The sequence below is a fragment of the Ranitomeya variabilis genome, chromosome 4, assembly GCF_051348905.1.
Source record: "Ranitomeya variabilis isolate aRanVar5 chromosome 4, aRanVar5.hap1, whole genome shotgun sequence".
In the NCBI taxonomy this organism is placed as follows: domain Eukaryota; kingdom Metazoa; phylum Chordata; class Amphibia; order Anura; family Dendrobatidae; genus Ranitomeya; species Ranitomeya variabilis.
In genome coordinates this window covers 630,282,803-630,298,622 of record NC_135235.1, presented here as the reverse complement: position 1 = coordinate 630,298,622, position 15,820 = coordinate 630,282,803, and the positions used below count along the sequence as shown (strand labels likewise).

General features: G+C 44.3%; 1 protein-coding gene across 2 annotated transcripts in view; it reads right to left on the bottom strand.

Moving 5' to 3' along the window:
• LOC143767249 (uncharacterized) overlaps positions 1–15,820 on the bottom strand; it is a 165,395-nt gene that overhangs the window by 24,421 nt on the left and 125,154 nt on the right. Inside the window, exons 2-6 of one of the 2 annotated variants that reach the window (XM_077255446.1) lie at positions 12,946–13,095; positions 12,637–12,816; positions 12,430–12,553; positions 12,159–12,346; positions 9,780–9,858 (exon numbers count right to left, since the gene is read on the bottom strand). In XM_077255446.1, the coding sequence (XP_077111561.1) occupies positions 9,780–9,858; positions 12,159–12,346; positions 12,430–12,553; positions 12,637–12,816; positions 12,946–13,095 (721 nt within the window). The remainder of the gene's footprint in view (positions 1–9,779; positions 9,859–12,158; positions 12,347–12,429; positions 12,554–12,636; positions 12,817–12,945; positions 13,096–15,820) is intronic. The other variant, XM_077255447.1, reaches the window with a different exon arrangement.

Here is a 15,820-nt window from a genome sequence, read left to right as displayed (position 1 = left end):
AGTCTTCCCTTAGGAAATTTACTGCCTGGGATCAAATCTATAGCACAGTCACAGTCCCTATGAGGAGGCAGTGCACTGGACTCAGACTCACTGAAGACATCCTGATAATCAGACAAATACTCCGGAACTTCCGAAGGCGTAGAAGAAGCAATAGACACAGGCAGGGAATCCCCATGAATACCACGACAGCCCCAACTTGAGACTGACATAGCCTTCCAGTCCAGGACTGGATTATGGGTCTGTAACCATGGCAGCCCTAAAACAACCAAATCATGCATTTTATGTAAAACCAGGAAACGTATCACCTCGCGGTGTTCAGGAGTCATGCACATGGTAACCTGTGTCCAATACTGCGGTTTATTTGCTGCCAATGGTGTAGCATCAATACCCCTAAGAGGAATAGGATTTTCTAATGGTTCAAGAGTAAAACCACAGCGCTTAGCAAATGAGAGATCCATGAGACTCAGGGCAGCACCTGAATCTACAAACGCCATGACAGGATAAGATGACAGTGAGCAAATCAAAGTTACAGACAGAATAAATTTAGGTTGCAAATTACCAACGGTGACAGGACTAACAACCTTAGCTATACGTTTAGAGCATGCTGAGATAACATGTGTAGAATCACCACAGTAGTAGCACAAGCCATTCCGGCGTCTATGAATTTTCCGCTCATTTCTAGTCAGGATTCTATCACATTGCATTAAATCAGGTGTCTGTTCAGACAACACCATGAGGGAATTTGCGGTTTTTCTATCACATTGCACCGAATTAGGTGTCTGTTCAGACAACACCATGAGGGAATTTGCGGTTTTGCGCTCCCGCAACCGCCGGTCAATTTGAATAGCCAGTGCCATAGTATCATTCAGACCTGTGGGAATGGGAAAACCCACCATAACATTCTTAATGGCTTCAGAAAGGCCATTTCTAAAATTAGCGGCCAGTGCACACTCGTTCCAATGTGTCAGAACGGACCATTTCCGAAATTTTTGGCAATACACTTCAGCCTCGTCCTGCCCCTGAGACATAGCCAGCAAGGCTTTTTCTGCCTGAATCTCAAGATTGGGTTCCTCATAAAGTAAACCGAGCGCCAGAAAAAACGCATCAAGATCAGCCAATGCCGGATCTCCTGGCGCCAGCGAAAAAGCCCAATCCTGAGGGTCGCCCCGTAAGAACGAAATAACAATTTTTCCTTGCTGAGCAGAATCTCCAGATGAACAGGGTCTCAGGGACAAAAACAATTTACAATTATTCACGAAATTCCTAAACTTAAACCTGTCTCCGGAAAACAGTTCAGGAATCGGTATTTTAGGTTCTGACCTAGGATTTCTGATAACATAGTCTTGTATGCCCTGCACACGAGTAGCCAGCTGGTCCACACTTGTAATCAAGGTCTGGACATTCATGTCTGCAGCAAGCATAGCCACTCTGAGGTAAAGGGGAAGAAGAAAAAAAAAACTCAGAATCTTCTTTCTTATAATCCCTCTTCTGCAATGCATTAAACATTTAATACTGGCCTGGCAAACTGTTATGACCCCAATGGCGAGGGTCTCAGAGGAACGTGGTAGTCTGCAGAGTACAAAAATCCAGCTCATAGGGCAGTGGTAACTGGGTTGACCATATATCTACTCCTAACGCCAACACTAGAAGTAGCCGGGGATCATTCCTACGTTGATTCTAGATGACACGCGCCAGCCGGAGAATCTAGCTACCCCTAGTAGAGGAAAACAAAGACCTTTCTTGCCTCCAGAGAAGGGAACCCCAAAGCTGGATAGAAGCCCCCCACAAATAATGACGGTTAGGTAAGAGGAAATGACAAACACAGAAATGAACCAGGTTTAGCACAGAGAGGCCCGCTTACTGATAGCAGAATAAAGAAAGGTAACTTATATGGTCAACAAAAACCCTATCAAAATCCACACTGGAAATTCAAGAACCCCCGAACCGTCTAACGGTCCGGGGGGAGAACACCAGCCCCCCTAGAGCTTCCAGCAAAGGTCAGGATATAGATTTGGAACAAGCTGGACAAAAATACAAAACCAAAACAAATAGCAAAAAGCAAAAGGCAGACTTAGCTGATATAACTGGAACCAGGATCAGTAGACAAGAGCACAGCAGACTAGCTCTGATAACTACGATGCCAGGCATAGAACTGAAGGTCCAGGGAGCTTATATAGCAACACCCCTAACTAACGACCCAGGTGCGGATAAAAGGAATGACAGAAAAACCAGAGTCAAAAAACTAGCAACCACTAGAGGGAGCAAAAAGCAAATTCACAACAAACTCCCTCTTTAAGAATACCAACTGGTTCTGCGACTCCCGGAGAGTCAGGCACAAAGCTCCTTGAAAGAGCATCAGCCTTCACATTCTTTGAACCTGGTAAATACGAGACCACAAAGTCAAAACGGGAGAAAAACAATGACCAGCGGGCCTGTCTAGGATTCAGGCGTTTAGCAGACTCAAGATACATCAAATTTTTGTGATCAGTCAAGACCACCACACGATGCTTAGCACCCTCGAGCCAATGACGCCACTCCTCAAATGCCCACTTCATGGCCAACAACTCCCGATTGCCAACATCATAATTCCGCTCAGCAGGCGAAAACTTCCTCGAGAAAAAGGCACAAGGTCTCATCACAGAGCAACCAGGGCCTCTCTGCGACAAAACGGCCCCTGCCCCAATCTCAGAAGCATCCACTTCAACCTGAAAGGGAAGTGAGACATCAGGCTGGCACAAAACAGGCGCCGAAGTAAACCGGCGCTTCAACTCCTGGAAAGCCTCCACAGCTGCAGGAGCCCAGTTAGCAACATCAGAACCTTTCTTGGTCATATCCGTCAAAGGTTTAGCAATGCTAGAAAAATTAGCAATAAAACGACGGTAGAAGTTAGCAAAACCCAAGAACTTCTGAAGACTCTTAACTGACGTGGGTTGAGTCCAATCATGAATAGCACGGACCTTGACTGGGTCCATCTCCACCGCAGAAGGGGAAAAAATAAACCCCAAAAAGGGAACCTTCTGTACTCCAAAGAGACACTTTGAGCCCTTAACAAATAAAGCATTCTCACGCAAAACCTGAAACACCATCCTGACCTGCTCTACATGCGAGTCCCAGTCATCAGAAAAAAACAGAATATCATCCAGATAAACGATCATAAATTTATCCAGATACTTCCGGAAAATATCATGCATAAAGGACTGAAACACTGAAGGAGCATTAGAGAGCCCAAAAGGCATCACTAAGTACTCAAAATGACCTTCGGGTGTATTAAACGCGGTTTTCCATTCATCTCCTCGCTTAATGCGCACAAGGTTGTACGCACCACGAAGATCTATCTTGGTGAACCACTTGGCACCTTTAATTCGGGCAAACAAGTCTGACAACAGAGGCAAAGGATACTGAAATTTAACAGTGATTTTATTCAAAAGCCGATAGTCAATACAAGGTCTCAAAGATCCGTCCTTCTTGGCCACAAAAAAGAATCCCGCACCAAGAGGGGAAGAGGAAGGACGGATATGCCCCTTCTCCAGAGATTCCTTGATATACGAACGCATTGCGGTATGCTCAGGTACAGACAGATTAAATAGTCTTCCCTTAGGAAATTTGCTACCTGGAATCAAATCTATGGCACAGTCACAGTCCCTATGAGGAGGCAGAACACTGGACCTGGACTCGCTGAACACATCCTGATAATCAGACAAATACTCAGGAACTTCCGAAGGAGTAGAGGAAGCAATAGACACCGGCGGGGAATCACCATGAATACCCTGAAAGCCCCAACTTGACACAGACATTGCCTTCCAATCCAAGACTGGATTATGAGTCTGTAACCATGGCAAACCCAAAACGACCAAATCATGCATTTTATGCAGAACAAGAAAACGAATCACCTCCCAATGTTCAGGAGTCATGCACATGGTTACCTGTGTCCAAAACTGCGGTTTATTTTCCGCCAATGGCGTAGCATCAATACCCCTCAGAGGGATAGGATTAACCAACGGCTCAAGAACAAAACCACAGCGCTTGGCAAATGACAGATCCATAAGACTCAGGGCAGCACCTGAATCCACAAACGCCATAACAGGGTAAAAGGACAATGAGCAAATTAAAGTCACAGACAAAATAAATTTAGGTTGCAAATTACCAATGGCGACAGGACTAACAACCCTTGTTAGGCGTTTAGAGCATGCTGATATAACATGTGTAGAATCACCACAGTAAAAACACAACCCATTCTGACGTCTATGATTTTTCCGCTCATTTCTGGTCTGAATTCTATCACATTGCATCAAATCAGGTGTTTGTTTAGACAACACCACCAGAGGATTAGCGGTTTTGCGCTCCCGCAAACGCCGGTCAATTTGAATAGCCAGCGCCATGGAATCATTCAGACTTGTAGGAATGGAGAAACCCACCATCACATTCTTAATGGCTTCAGAAAGGCCATTTCTGAAGTTTGCGGCCAGAGCACACTCATTCCACTGAGTAAGCACGGACCATTTCCGAAATTTTTGGCAATACACTTCGGCTTCATCCTGGCCCTGAGAAATAGCCAGCAAGGCTTTTTCTGCCTGAACCTCAAGATTGGGTTCCTCGTAAAGCAATCCAAGCGCCAGAAAAAACGCATCAATATTTGCCAATGCCGGATCTCCTGGCGCTGGCGAGAAAGCCCAATCCTAAGGGTCGCCCCGTAAAAAAGAGATAACAATTTTAACTTGCTGAACTGAGTCTCCAGATGAACGGGGTCTCAGAGATAGAAACAATTTACAATTATCCCTGAAATTCCTAAACTTAAATCGGTCTCCAGAAAACAGTTCAGGAATAGGTATTTTAGGTTCAGACATAGGACTACTGGTAACAAAATCTTGTATGCTTTGCACACGAGCAGCAAGCTGGTCCACACTTGTAATCAAGGTCTGGACATTCATGTCTGCAGCAAGCTCAAGCCACTCAGAGGTAAAGGGGAGGAAGAGAGGAAAAAAAAAAAAAATTCAGAATTTCCTTTCTTATATCCCATTTCTGCAATGCATTAAACATTCAATGTGGCCTGGCATACTGTTATGACCCCAATGGCAGAGGGTCTCAGGAATCAATACCAAGTCTGCAAACACAAAAAACCAGCTCATAGGGCAGTGGTAACTGGGCTGACCATATATCTAATCCTAGCACCACAAATAGAAGTAGCCGGGGAACGTGCCTACGTTGGTTCTAGACGTCTCGCGCCAGCCGGAGAACTAACTAACCCTAGAAGGGAAAAGAAAGACCTTTCTTGCCTCCAGAGAAAAGACCCCAAAAGTTGGATACAAGCCCCCAACAAATAATAACGGTGAGGTAAGAGTAAAAGACAAACATAAGAATGAGCTAGGTATTTAGCAAAGAGAGGCCCACTAGCTAATAGCAGAATATAGTAAGATGACTTATATGGTCAGCAAAAACCCTATTAAAATATCCACGCTGGATATTCAAGAACCCCCGAACCGTCTAACGGCCGGGGGGAGAACACCAGCCCCCTAGAGCTTCCAGCAAGGTCAAAAATCACATTTAGTACAAGCTGGACAAAAATAGTAGCAAAGCAAGTAACTCAAAAAACAAAGAAGCAAGACTTAGCTTAATTTTGCAAGAGCCAGGACCAGCAGACAGGAGCAACAGAAGGATCTGATTACAACGATGCCAGGCACTGGACTAAGGATCCAGGAAGTTAATATAGCGACACCCCTGGACTAACGACCCAGGTGAGTGCCAAACAGAAAAAAGACAATCCCAGAGTCATACCACTAGTGACCACAAGAGGGAGCCAAAAAGTCTAATTCACAACACCTATCCAAACACACTAAAGGCAGCTGTGAAACGTTACCTGAAAACCTAGACGTCTCGTCACAGCCTGAGAAACTGACTACCCCTAGAGAGAAAGCAAAGACCTCACTTGCCTCAGAGAAATGTACCCCAAAGTTTTAGATAGCCCCCCACAAATAATAACGGTGAGTCAAGGGGAAAACACAAATGTAGAGATGAAACAGATTTAGCAAATGAGGCCCGCTAATACTAGATAGGCAGAAAATAGATAGGTGTCTGTGCGGTCAGTACAAAACTATCAAAAGTAAACCACGCAGAGAATACAAGAACCCCCACACCGACTCACGATGTGAGGGGCGCACTCTGCACCCCAGAACTAACCAGCAAGCAAAAAATCACATAAAAGCAAGCTGGGCTGAACTCATAATATAATGAGAAACGTTTTCAAGGAAATAATGAGAAACTGAACAAGCAAACTTAGCTTCACATAGCAGGAGACTGGTCACAAGGAATATTCAGGAGAGCACAGGATCAGGACTGAATACACCGACAGCAGGCGACAAGTGAAGGTCCAGGTGAGTTAAATAGGCCCAGCCTAGCAGGAGATGAAACAGCTGAGCCCAGCCAAGACCAGCCATATCGCTAAAGGCCACCAGAGGGAGCCCAAGACCAAACTCACACAGTACCACTCATGACCACAGGAGGGAGCCCGAGAACGGAATTCACAACAAGAAACCTTCAAAAAGAACCTGTAGACTCATCTCTTCCAACAAGCCTACAGCCTGCAGTGATCCTCAACCTACTGAACCGCCGCACAACCGGCTCTACCCTCTCCTAGTGTATCCTCACCCATCCCCTGCAGACTGTGAGACCTCGCAGGCAGGGTCCTCCCTCCTTATGTACCTGTGTGCCTTGTTTTTTCCTCAGGTTTAATGTATTTGTCTATATTTGCCCCGTATTCACATTTAAAGTGCCATGGAATAAATGGCGCTATAAAAATGTATAATAATAATAATAATAATAATAATAATAATAAAATGTCTTGACGGATATGGTTGATTTTTTTTCTAGGAATAGGTGGTCAGATTGACAGTAATGAGGTTGGTGACAGTACCCTGTACTTTAAGGCTCAGGAGGGAGTGGAAAGTTTCGAAGAGTTGCTTTGGATTGCCGGATTGTGATGTGATGAGTGTGATGAAGTTTGCTTGTTTGAATTATGGAGAGGAGAGTTATAAGTTTTGAGCATGAACTTATAGGGAATGAAGTCTTCTGCTCAAGGTGATTTTCTTCACCTTAAGCACTGCTGGAGAAAGCGTGTTTGAAGTATGTGCCAGGATTGCCTTTCTTTGTTTCAGGTTCTGCATGTAGCAGGTGCTGTCAGGGCTGCGGCTGCTCTCTGACTTCCTCTCGATTTGTCTGAAGGCAGGGACAGTGATGCCGATGCTGATTGGGAGCAGGTCTCACATGTCATAACAACCGCAGGACTGCCCCATGATCGCGATTGTCGACATTGCTGGAACAGCGAGTGCTGGCATGGAAAGTGAGTATTACTGTTTTTATGTTATTGGTACCAAGCATTGAGATCGAGATCCACTTCTAGGACAACTCCTTTAAGGTTTGAGAGTTAGGCGACTCAGGCAAAGGAACAAAATTACACTGATAAATCTGTCCACAAATATCTAAATAATAGTATTCCCTTATGAGTAGAGGAGGTCAGTAATGACATCTATGGAGAGGAGAGTCTAAGGACATTTTGTAGTGGGCAAGGGCTGGAGGAGTCTGGCGAAGTAGGTATGTGGCATTTTGGCTGAGTCACAAATTTCACAAGCGATCACATATGCCTTACAAATTTCAAACTATAGTTTGCTACAAAAATACATGGCCACAAATTGAAGAGTATTTTTATTCCCAGGGTGACTTATGAGAATTGATTTATGGGATCGCTGTAGGACTCACAGATGGAACTGAGGAGGAACAAACAATTTATGGGTGGAAACATTATCATGGGCTAACTCTTGGGATCTGTAGATCTCCTGAAAAAGATCTAGGGATACAGAAGACACAACTATGGCAAGAAAAGGAATTGATACTTAGGTAGTTGGATGAGATGGATCAAAACCTCAGGAAAGCGCATTGACTTTTATATTCTTAGTCTCAGGTGTCTAAACATCACAACAAAATCAAATCTTGAAAAGAACATAGCCCATCTAGCTTGCTTAAGGTTAAGTGACTTTATGTTTGGCACCACCTTTAATTAAGTTCCACTATTCCATGAAGGCCCACTTACCGTATATACTCGAGTATAAGCCGACCCGAGTATAAGCCGACCCCCCTAATTTTGCCACAAAAAACTGGGAAAACTTATTGACTCGAGTATAAGCCTAGGGTGGAAAATGCAGCAGCTAGCGGTAAATTTCAAAATTAAAAATAGATGCTCCATACCGTTCATTATGGCCCCATAGATGCTCCACATAAAGCTGTGCCACATATAATGCTCTGCACCGTTCATTATGGCCCCATAGATGCTCGACATAAAGCTGTGCCATATATAATGCTCTGCACCGTTCACTATGGCCCCATAGATGCTCCACATAAAGCTGTGCCATATATAATGCTCTGCACCTTTGATTATGGCCCCATAGATAGCTGTGCCATATACAATGCTCTGCACCTTTGACCTTTGATTATGGCCCCATAGATGCTCCACATAAAGCTGTGCATTATATATAGTGCTCTGCACCGTTGCCCCATAGATGCTCCACATAAAGCTGTGCCTTATATATAGTGCTCTGCACCGTTGCCCCATAGATACTCCACATAAAGCTGTGCCATATATAATGCTCTGCACCGTTCATTATGGCCCCACAGATGCTCCACATAAAGCTGTGCCACATATAATGCTCTGCACCGTTCATTATGGCCCCATAGATGCTCCATAGAAAGCTGTGCCATATATAATGCTCTGCACCGTTCAGTATGGACCCATAGATGCTCCATAGAAAGCTGTGCCATATATAATGCTCTGCACCTTTGATTATGGCCCCATAGATAGCTGTGCCATATATAATGCTCTGCACCTTTGACCTTTGATTATGGCCCCATAGATGCTCCACATAAAGCTGTGCATTATATATAGTGCTCTGCACCGTTGCCCCATAGATACTCCACATAAAGCTGTGCCATATATAATGCTCTGCACCGTTGCCCCATAGATGCTCCACATAAAGCTGTGCCTTATATATAGTGCTCTGCACCGTTGCCCCATAGATGCTCCACATAAAGCTGTGCCATTGCTGCTGCTGCTGCTGCAATAAAAAAAAAAAAACACATACTCACCTCTCTTGCTTGCAGCTCCTCAGCGTCCCGTCCCGGCGTCTCTCTGCACTGACTGATCAGGCAGAGGGCGGCGCGCACACTATATGCGTCATCGCGCCTTCTGACCTGCACAGTCAGAGCCAGAGGACGCGAAGACAGAGCGGCGCCCGGCGTGTGGAACGAGGGAAGGTGAATATGACATACTTACCTGCTCCCGGCGTCCCGCTCCTTCCCCCGGACAGCTGGTCTGCGGGTGCCGCAGCCTCTTCCTCTGTCAGCGGTCACCGGCACCGCTGATTAGAGAAATGAATTATGCAGCTCCACCCCTATGGGAGGTGGAGCAGCCTATTCATTTCTCTAATGAGCGGTCCCATGTGACCGCTGAACAGGGGAAGAGCTGCGGCACCAAAGACCGTGGGACGGGCAGGGGGAGCGCCAGGAGCCCCGGAAGCAGGTAAGTATGCCTCAGCGCCCTCTCCCCCTCACCTGCCGACCGTGACTCGAGTATAAGCCGAGGGGGCACTTTCAGCCCAAAAATTTGGGCTGAAAATCTCGGCTTATACGCGAGTATATACGATAATTGCCAGTAATTCAGGATTACTGATTGTTGAGTGGGAGACGAGGTATCTTGTGATATCACCACTCTAAATCCAACCTCAGTCACTACTCACCTGTAGGAATCTCCTCTTTACACCGCTCATCACTCTTCACATATGTCTCTGTAGTATTAATATGGGTCAGATCTTTACTCTGAAATAAAAATGGTAAAAGTCAAAGAAAGATGGATACGTCGCATGGAATGATTTAGAAGAATAGAAAAGATCATTTCACAAGATGACAAAAAATGATCAGCCTTCAGTAGTTATTACTAGTGTTGAGCATTCCGATACTGCAAATATCGGGTATCAGCCGATATTCGCTGTATCAGAATTCCAATACCGAGTTCCGATACTTTTGCGATATCGGATACCGGAATCGGAAGTTCCTATAGTGCAATTATGCACTATAATGGAGTGTGGGCGGAGACTGCGTGTGTGTGCAGGCAGGGTCTGTGCGTGACCGCGGGGGGTCTGTACATGCCTGCCCGGGCTGCCGGGGGTCTGTGCAGGCACGCACAGAGCCCCGGCAGCCCCGTACAGAGCCCTGGCAGCCCGCGCAGAGCCCTGGCAGGCACGCACAGAGCCCCGGCAGGCATGCACAGAGCCCCGGCAGCCCGCACAGAGCCCCGGCAGCCCGCACAGAGCCCCGACAAGCACGCACAGAGGCCCCAGCAGGCACGCACAGAGCCCCGGCAGGCCCGCACAGAGCTCCAGCAGCCTGCAAAAAAACCCCGGCAGGCACGCACAGACCCCCAGCAGCCCGCAGACCCCCGAGAGGCCCGTACAGATCCCCGGCAGGCCCGCACAGACCCCGCCCGCACACACCACACAGACATGCACAGTGTCCGCCCACACTCTTCCCCCCTCCGGAACAGGAAGGTCAAGGACAGAAAGGGCTTATTTACATTCCGATATTTGTGTCCCATTGACTTGCATTGGTATCGGGTATCGGCATCGGCGATATCCGATATTTTTTGGATATCGGCCGATCCAATCCGATACCGATACTTCTGGATATCGTAAGGTATCGCTCAAAACTAGTTATCACATAGCTGCAGGTCTTCTGTATAAATCCAAAACTGTCAGCTCCTAACCAGCAGTCTCCATAACAAGAAAATTGTGAGACGATCCAGACAACATTTAGAGTCTATGATCAGCTTTACATCCAATTCAAAAAATCAGGAGACCAGTAATGCTGCAAGTATATACCACTGGGGTATGCAATGCTGGTTAAAAGAGACTAGCAAACATGGAAGTGCTCAACTGTACAGCAATACAATCTTCAAAAATTACAAAAGTAGAAGAAAAATTAGTGGCACGAACCACTAACGCATTATTTTGTGCTTTTGCGCTTTTTTTATTCCACTGTCATATGATCAAGCTTCAATATACCACAGAAATATATTTGGAAATGTCAGGGCCACTGGCGTAACCATTGCGGTACCAGCTCCCTGGGTATACAGTGGTGCGCAAATTGAAGGAATTATGTCTAAAACAATGAATAATTATTTACATATAAACGCCATTAGATAACCTTTGGGATTACTATGTTCCAACCGAAGTCTTACAGCCTTTATACTGGCACCATGTGGGTGTACAGGCTCTTGACGTTGTTGTAAAAAAATTTCCTGCATCCTGTATATACAAGGGAGTTTTCTACAAAAAATGCGCTTAACATCCAGTCCAAATATCGGGATAGAAGTAACTGTACCCCGTCCCGCTATTACAGGACGTACAGGTGGATTGTCTATACATTTATGGATTTTGGGAATAAAATTCCAGTATGGTTTTAGGGTTTCTACTATTAGTTTGCTTTCAAAATTGAGCGATAATACCTCTCTCAACTCCTTGTATTAATAATGATCGCAATTTTTCCCTATGGGATCTGAACTTAAAGATATATAGATATTTTTATCACTTAATTGTCATTTGGCCTCAGCCATATAGTATGCATGGTAAAGGAGGAACTCACTATGGGTGCAAAAAAGGCGATTATATAAGCTAAATGAGAAATATTTCTTTACAGTCAGTTAAAGCAGTCATTCTGTGGAATGCCCTGCTACAAGACGTAGTAATGGCAGCGACTATAACAGCTTTCATAAAAGGGATGGATGTTTTCCTTAGCACAAATGGCATCGTGGGTTATAGATAATTTAGTGACAAAGAATTTAAAATTGTTGGAGGAAGGTTAAACTTGATGGATGCTGGTCTTTTTTCAACATTTGTAACTATTTAACATGACCACAAAATTACACCCGTTGTCTGCTGACTTTATAACTATCTCACTGATGGAGTTCAGTCAATTGAGAGCTCGTTGCTCCTTGGTCCTCAGATTGTTTTCTCTCAAGTCAAGGTTAAAAAGGTTGTCCGACCTCGAAATCCAATTATTTTTTGTTAATGTGTGTTATATTGTAATATGTAACACCCCTATAAAAAAAATTCTGTTTCTACCTTTCGTTCGGCCTGAAATTCCATCCATTTCCTGCACACAGTTTGTTTACTTTCTCTACCAGACTTCCATGACACCGTCTCTCCATCTACCTGATTGTCCTGAGGAACATCGGGATCTTCTTGTTTACAGTCATGTGGAAGAAGAGGACGGGGACATCTCTTTGGTGTTGTCCTCTCACTGGATAGAACTGGAGGAAACACATACAGGGACTGAATTCATTCTTTACATACAGATAATTATAGGCCGTGTGTATTTAGCCCTGTCTATTACCTGGTGATGTGAGGGGCTGGGGAACCTCCATCATGACGTCCTTGTACAGATCTTTGTGTCCTTCTAAATACTCCCACTCCTCCATGGAGAAATAGACGGCGACATCCTGACACCTTATAGGAACCTGACACATACAATGATACCGTCATCCCCCCGATCCCTCCATAGCATTACTGTATAATGTCCCAGCATTCCCAGCAGCGTCACCTCTCCAGTCAGCAGCTCAATCATCTTGTAGGTGAGTTCTAGGATCTTCTGGTCATTGATGTCCTCATGTATCAGGGGGTGAGGTGGAGGCCCCGTGATTGGGCTCAGGGGTCTTCCCCACCCCTCAGACACAGGGGCCTGACAGCGCTCACTAGAGGTCTTCTTCACTACTGTGTAATCCTGGTTATGGAGAGACACATTAATAAACCTCACTACAGACATTCCCAGAGTCCTCACCTCTCCAGTTCTGTCCATCTGTTATTCCCATAGATAAGAATGATGGAATGTGACGTCATCAGAATCTCTCACCTCACCAGTAAGCCGGAAGAGGATCTCTAGGGTGAGGTGTAATATCCTCTCCGCCATCTTGTCCCTGTTCCTATCCATCCTTGTAGGGTCACTCAGGAGAATTCTCTTATACAGAAGATCTCCACTGAGAGGATCCGATATTGTAGGGACCTGAATGGGGAGAAGATGACGATGTAACATCATAAAGATCCCATGTAAGAAATCTCTGGAGCTGTTACCGGCGTCACATGATCACTACATCCAGTCATGGCCCCGTCCTGCCCTTGGTATAACACAAAATCAAATTATAATCACTGTCATGGTCAGTCCCTCACTTAGACTCTGCCGTCACATAGGAACTATCACGAACAAGGGAGGATTGACTCTGAAAGTCTGGCCACCAAGCCTGCTCTATTAAGACTGCAAAAAGCTAAGTATTACCGGGCATGGTCTATCTGAGTATTGCAACAATGCCAAGCATTACTGGCTGTGATTTAATCATGTACTCCTGATGAACCTCAGTGGAGGGGAAACGCGTTGAGTGTTTTTTTTTTTGTTATTTGGTTGCATCTTTTTCTTGGTATGCAGTGTGCTTTTTGTACTGTATTTTATTGCACTATCTGGGGGTAAGCATGTGCTGCTTTTTCTGACCTATTGAGGTCATCTTGATATTGCTATATTTATCTCTATTGGAGTACTGTTGTAGTATACAACACCAATTGCTGCTAATATACGGACACAGTATTATGTTTCTAAATAGGTCATCAATTTCATAATATATTGGTATCTGTGTTTATAAGAGGGTCTATATAGAACATATTTTGGTCTTGGTCTAGTCCATCCCCAATTTTTATTTTTTTTTAGGACTATTTTATCATCAGTGGGACTAATATAAGATAAGCTAAGTCTACCACTATTTTCTATTCTGTTTCTTCTATCTATAGGGTTACAACAAACAGAACTTATTCTTTATCTGCCCTAGTTACCAGCAATATTACAGCTAGATATTTAGTATTAATACAAGACTATATCCGTTTATACATCCTAGATGCAGCAACAGTTAGCAGCAAATATCTTAGTCAGCTATAGTATTAGCTAAGTTATAAGTTCTATCTTAACTACACTATCTGCAAGTCAAGCAGCATATGCCTATTTCTCCCTGACTATCCTATGCACCCTTTAAGTATCTTTATTCACCCCCCCTGCCATTGATTGGGCATAATAGGGCAGAAAGGGAGAGCCGCCGACGAGCGGGGGCGCCAAAGCGCAGGTCAAAGGGTGCCAACCTCCGCTGTCAGGCAGGGTGAGATAGGATATATAGGGTCAGGCACCTCCCGGGTGCCTCTGTATTTTAGTTTATTGGTGTTGGTGTTATTCACACATTGGTACATTTTAGACGTGTTTAATAAAAATTGAAGTTTTATACTTACACATTAGAGTCTAGCGGTGACTACACGTCACATAGGAACTACAGTAAATACTGACACTCAAATAGCACAGTAAAGGCCTCTTTACACAGATTGATCCCAACCATTAAAGGAGTAGATATTACTATACAGTCTTATTCTCATTCACAGTCACTTTATAATAACATACTGTCTCTGGTCATTAACCCCTTAAGCACCAAGGGTGGTTTGCACGTTAATGACGGGCCAATTTTTAGAATTATGACCACTGTCCCTTTATGAGGTTATAACTCTAGAACGCTTCAATGGATCCTGATGATTCTGACATATTGTACTTCATTATAGTGGTAAAATTTCTTCGATTAAGACTTGCGCTTATTTGTAAAAAAACGAAAATTTCGCAATTTTCCAACTTTGAATTTTTATGCCCTTAAATCACAGAGATATGTCACGCAAAATAATTAATAAGTAACATTTCCCACATGTCTACTTTACATCAGCACAATTTTGGAACCAAAATTTTTTTTTGTTAGGGAGTTATAAGGGTTAAAAGTTGACCAGCAATTTCTCATTTTTACATCACCATTTTTTTTTAGGGACCACATCTCATTTGAAGTCATTTTGAGGGGTCTATATGATAGAAAATACCCAAGTGTGACACTATTCTAAAAACTGCACCACTCAAGGTGCTCAAAACCACATTCAAGAAGTTTATTAACCCTTCAGGTGTTTCACAGGAATTTTTGGAATGTTTAAATAAAAATTTAAAAACTTTTTTTCACACAAAATTTAATTCAGCTCCAATTTGTTTTATTTTACCAAGGGTAACACAAGAAAATTGACCCCAAACGTTGTACAATTTGTCCTGAGTACGCCGATACCCCATATGTGGGGGTAAACCACTGTTTTGGCGCATGGCAGGGCTCGGAAGGGAAGGAGCGCCATTTGACTTTTCAATGCAAAATTGACTAGAATTGAGATGGGATGCCACGTTGCGTTTGGAGAGCCCCTGATGTGCCTAAACATTGAAACCCCCACAAGTGACACCATTTTGGAAAGTAGACCCCCTAAGGAACTTATCTAGATGTGTGGTGAGCACTTTGACCCACCAAGTGTTTCACTACAGTTTATAACGCAGAGCCGTGAAAATAAAAAATATTTTTTTCCCACAAAAATTATTTTTTAGCCCCCAGTTTTGTATTTCCCAAGGGTAACAGGAGAAATTGGACCCCAAGAGTTGTTGTCCAATTTGTCCTGAGTACGCTAATACCCCATATGTGGGGCGAACCACCGTTTGGGCGCATGGCAGAGATCGGAAGGGAAGGAGCGCCATTTGGAAAGCAGACTTAGATGGATTGGTCTGCAGGCGTCACATTGCGTTTGCAGATGATATAGAAAATGTTCAGCACAGCCTAAAAGAGGAGGTGCATAGCTATAGGTTCCCAAACCTTAATACGTGGAATAGTTACAACTATCACACTCCAATGTGA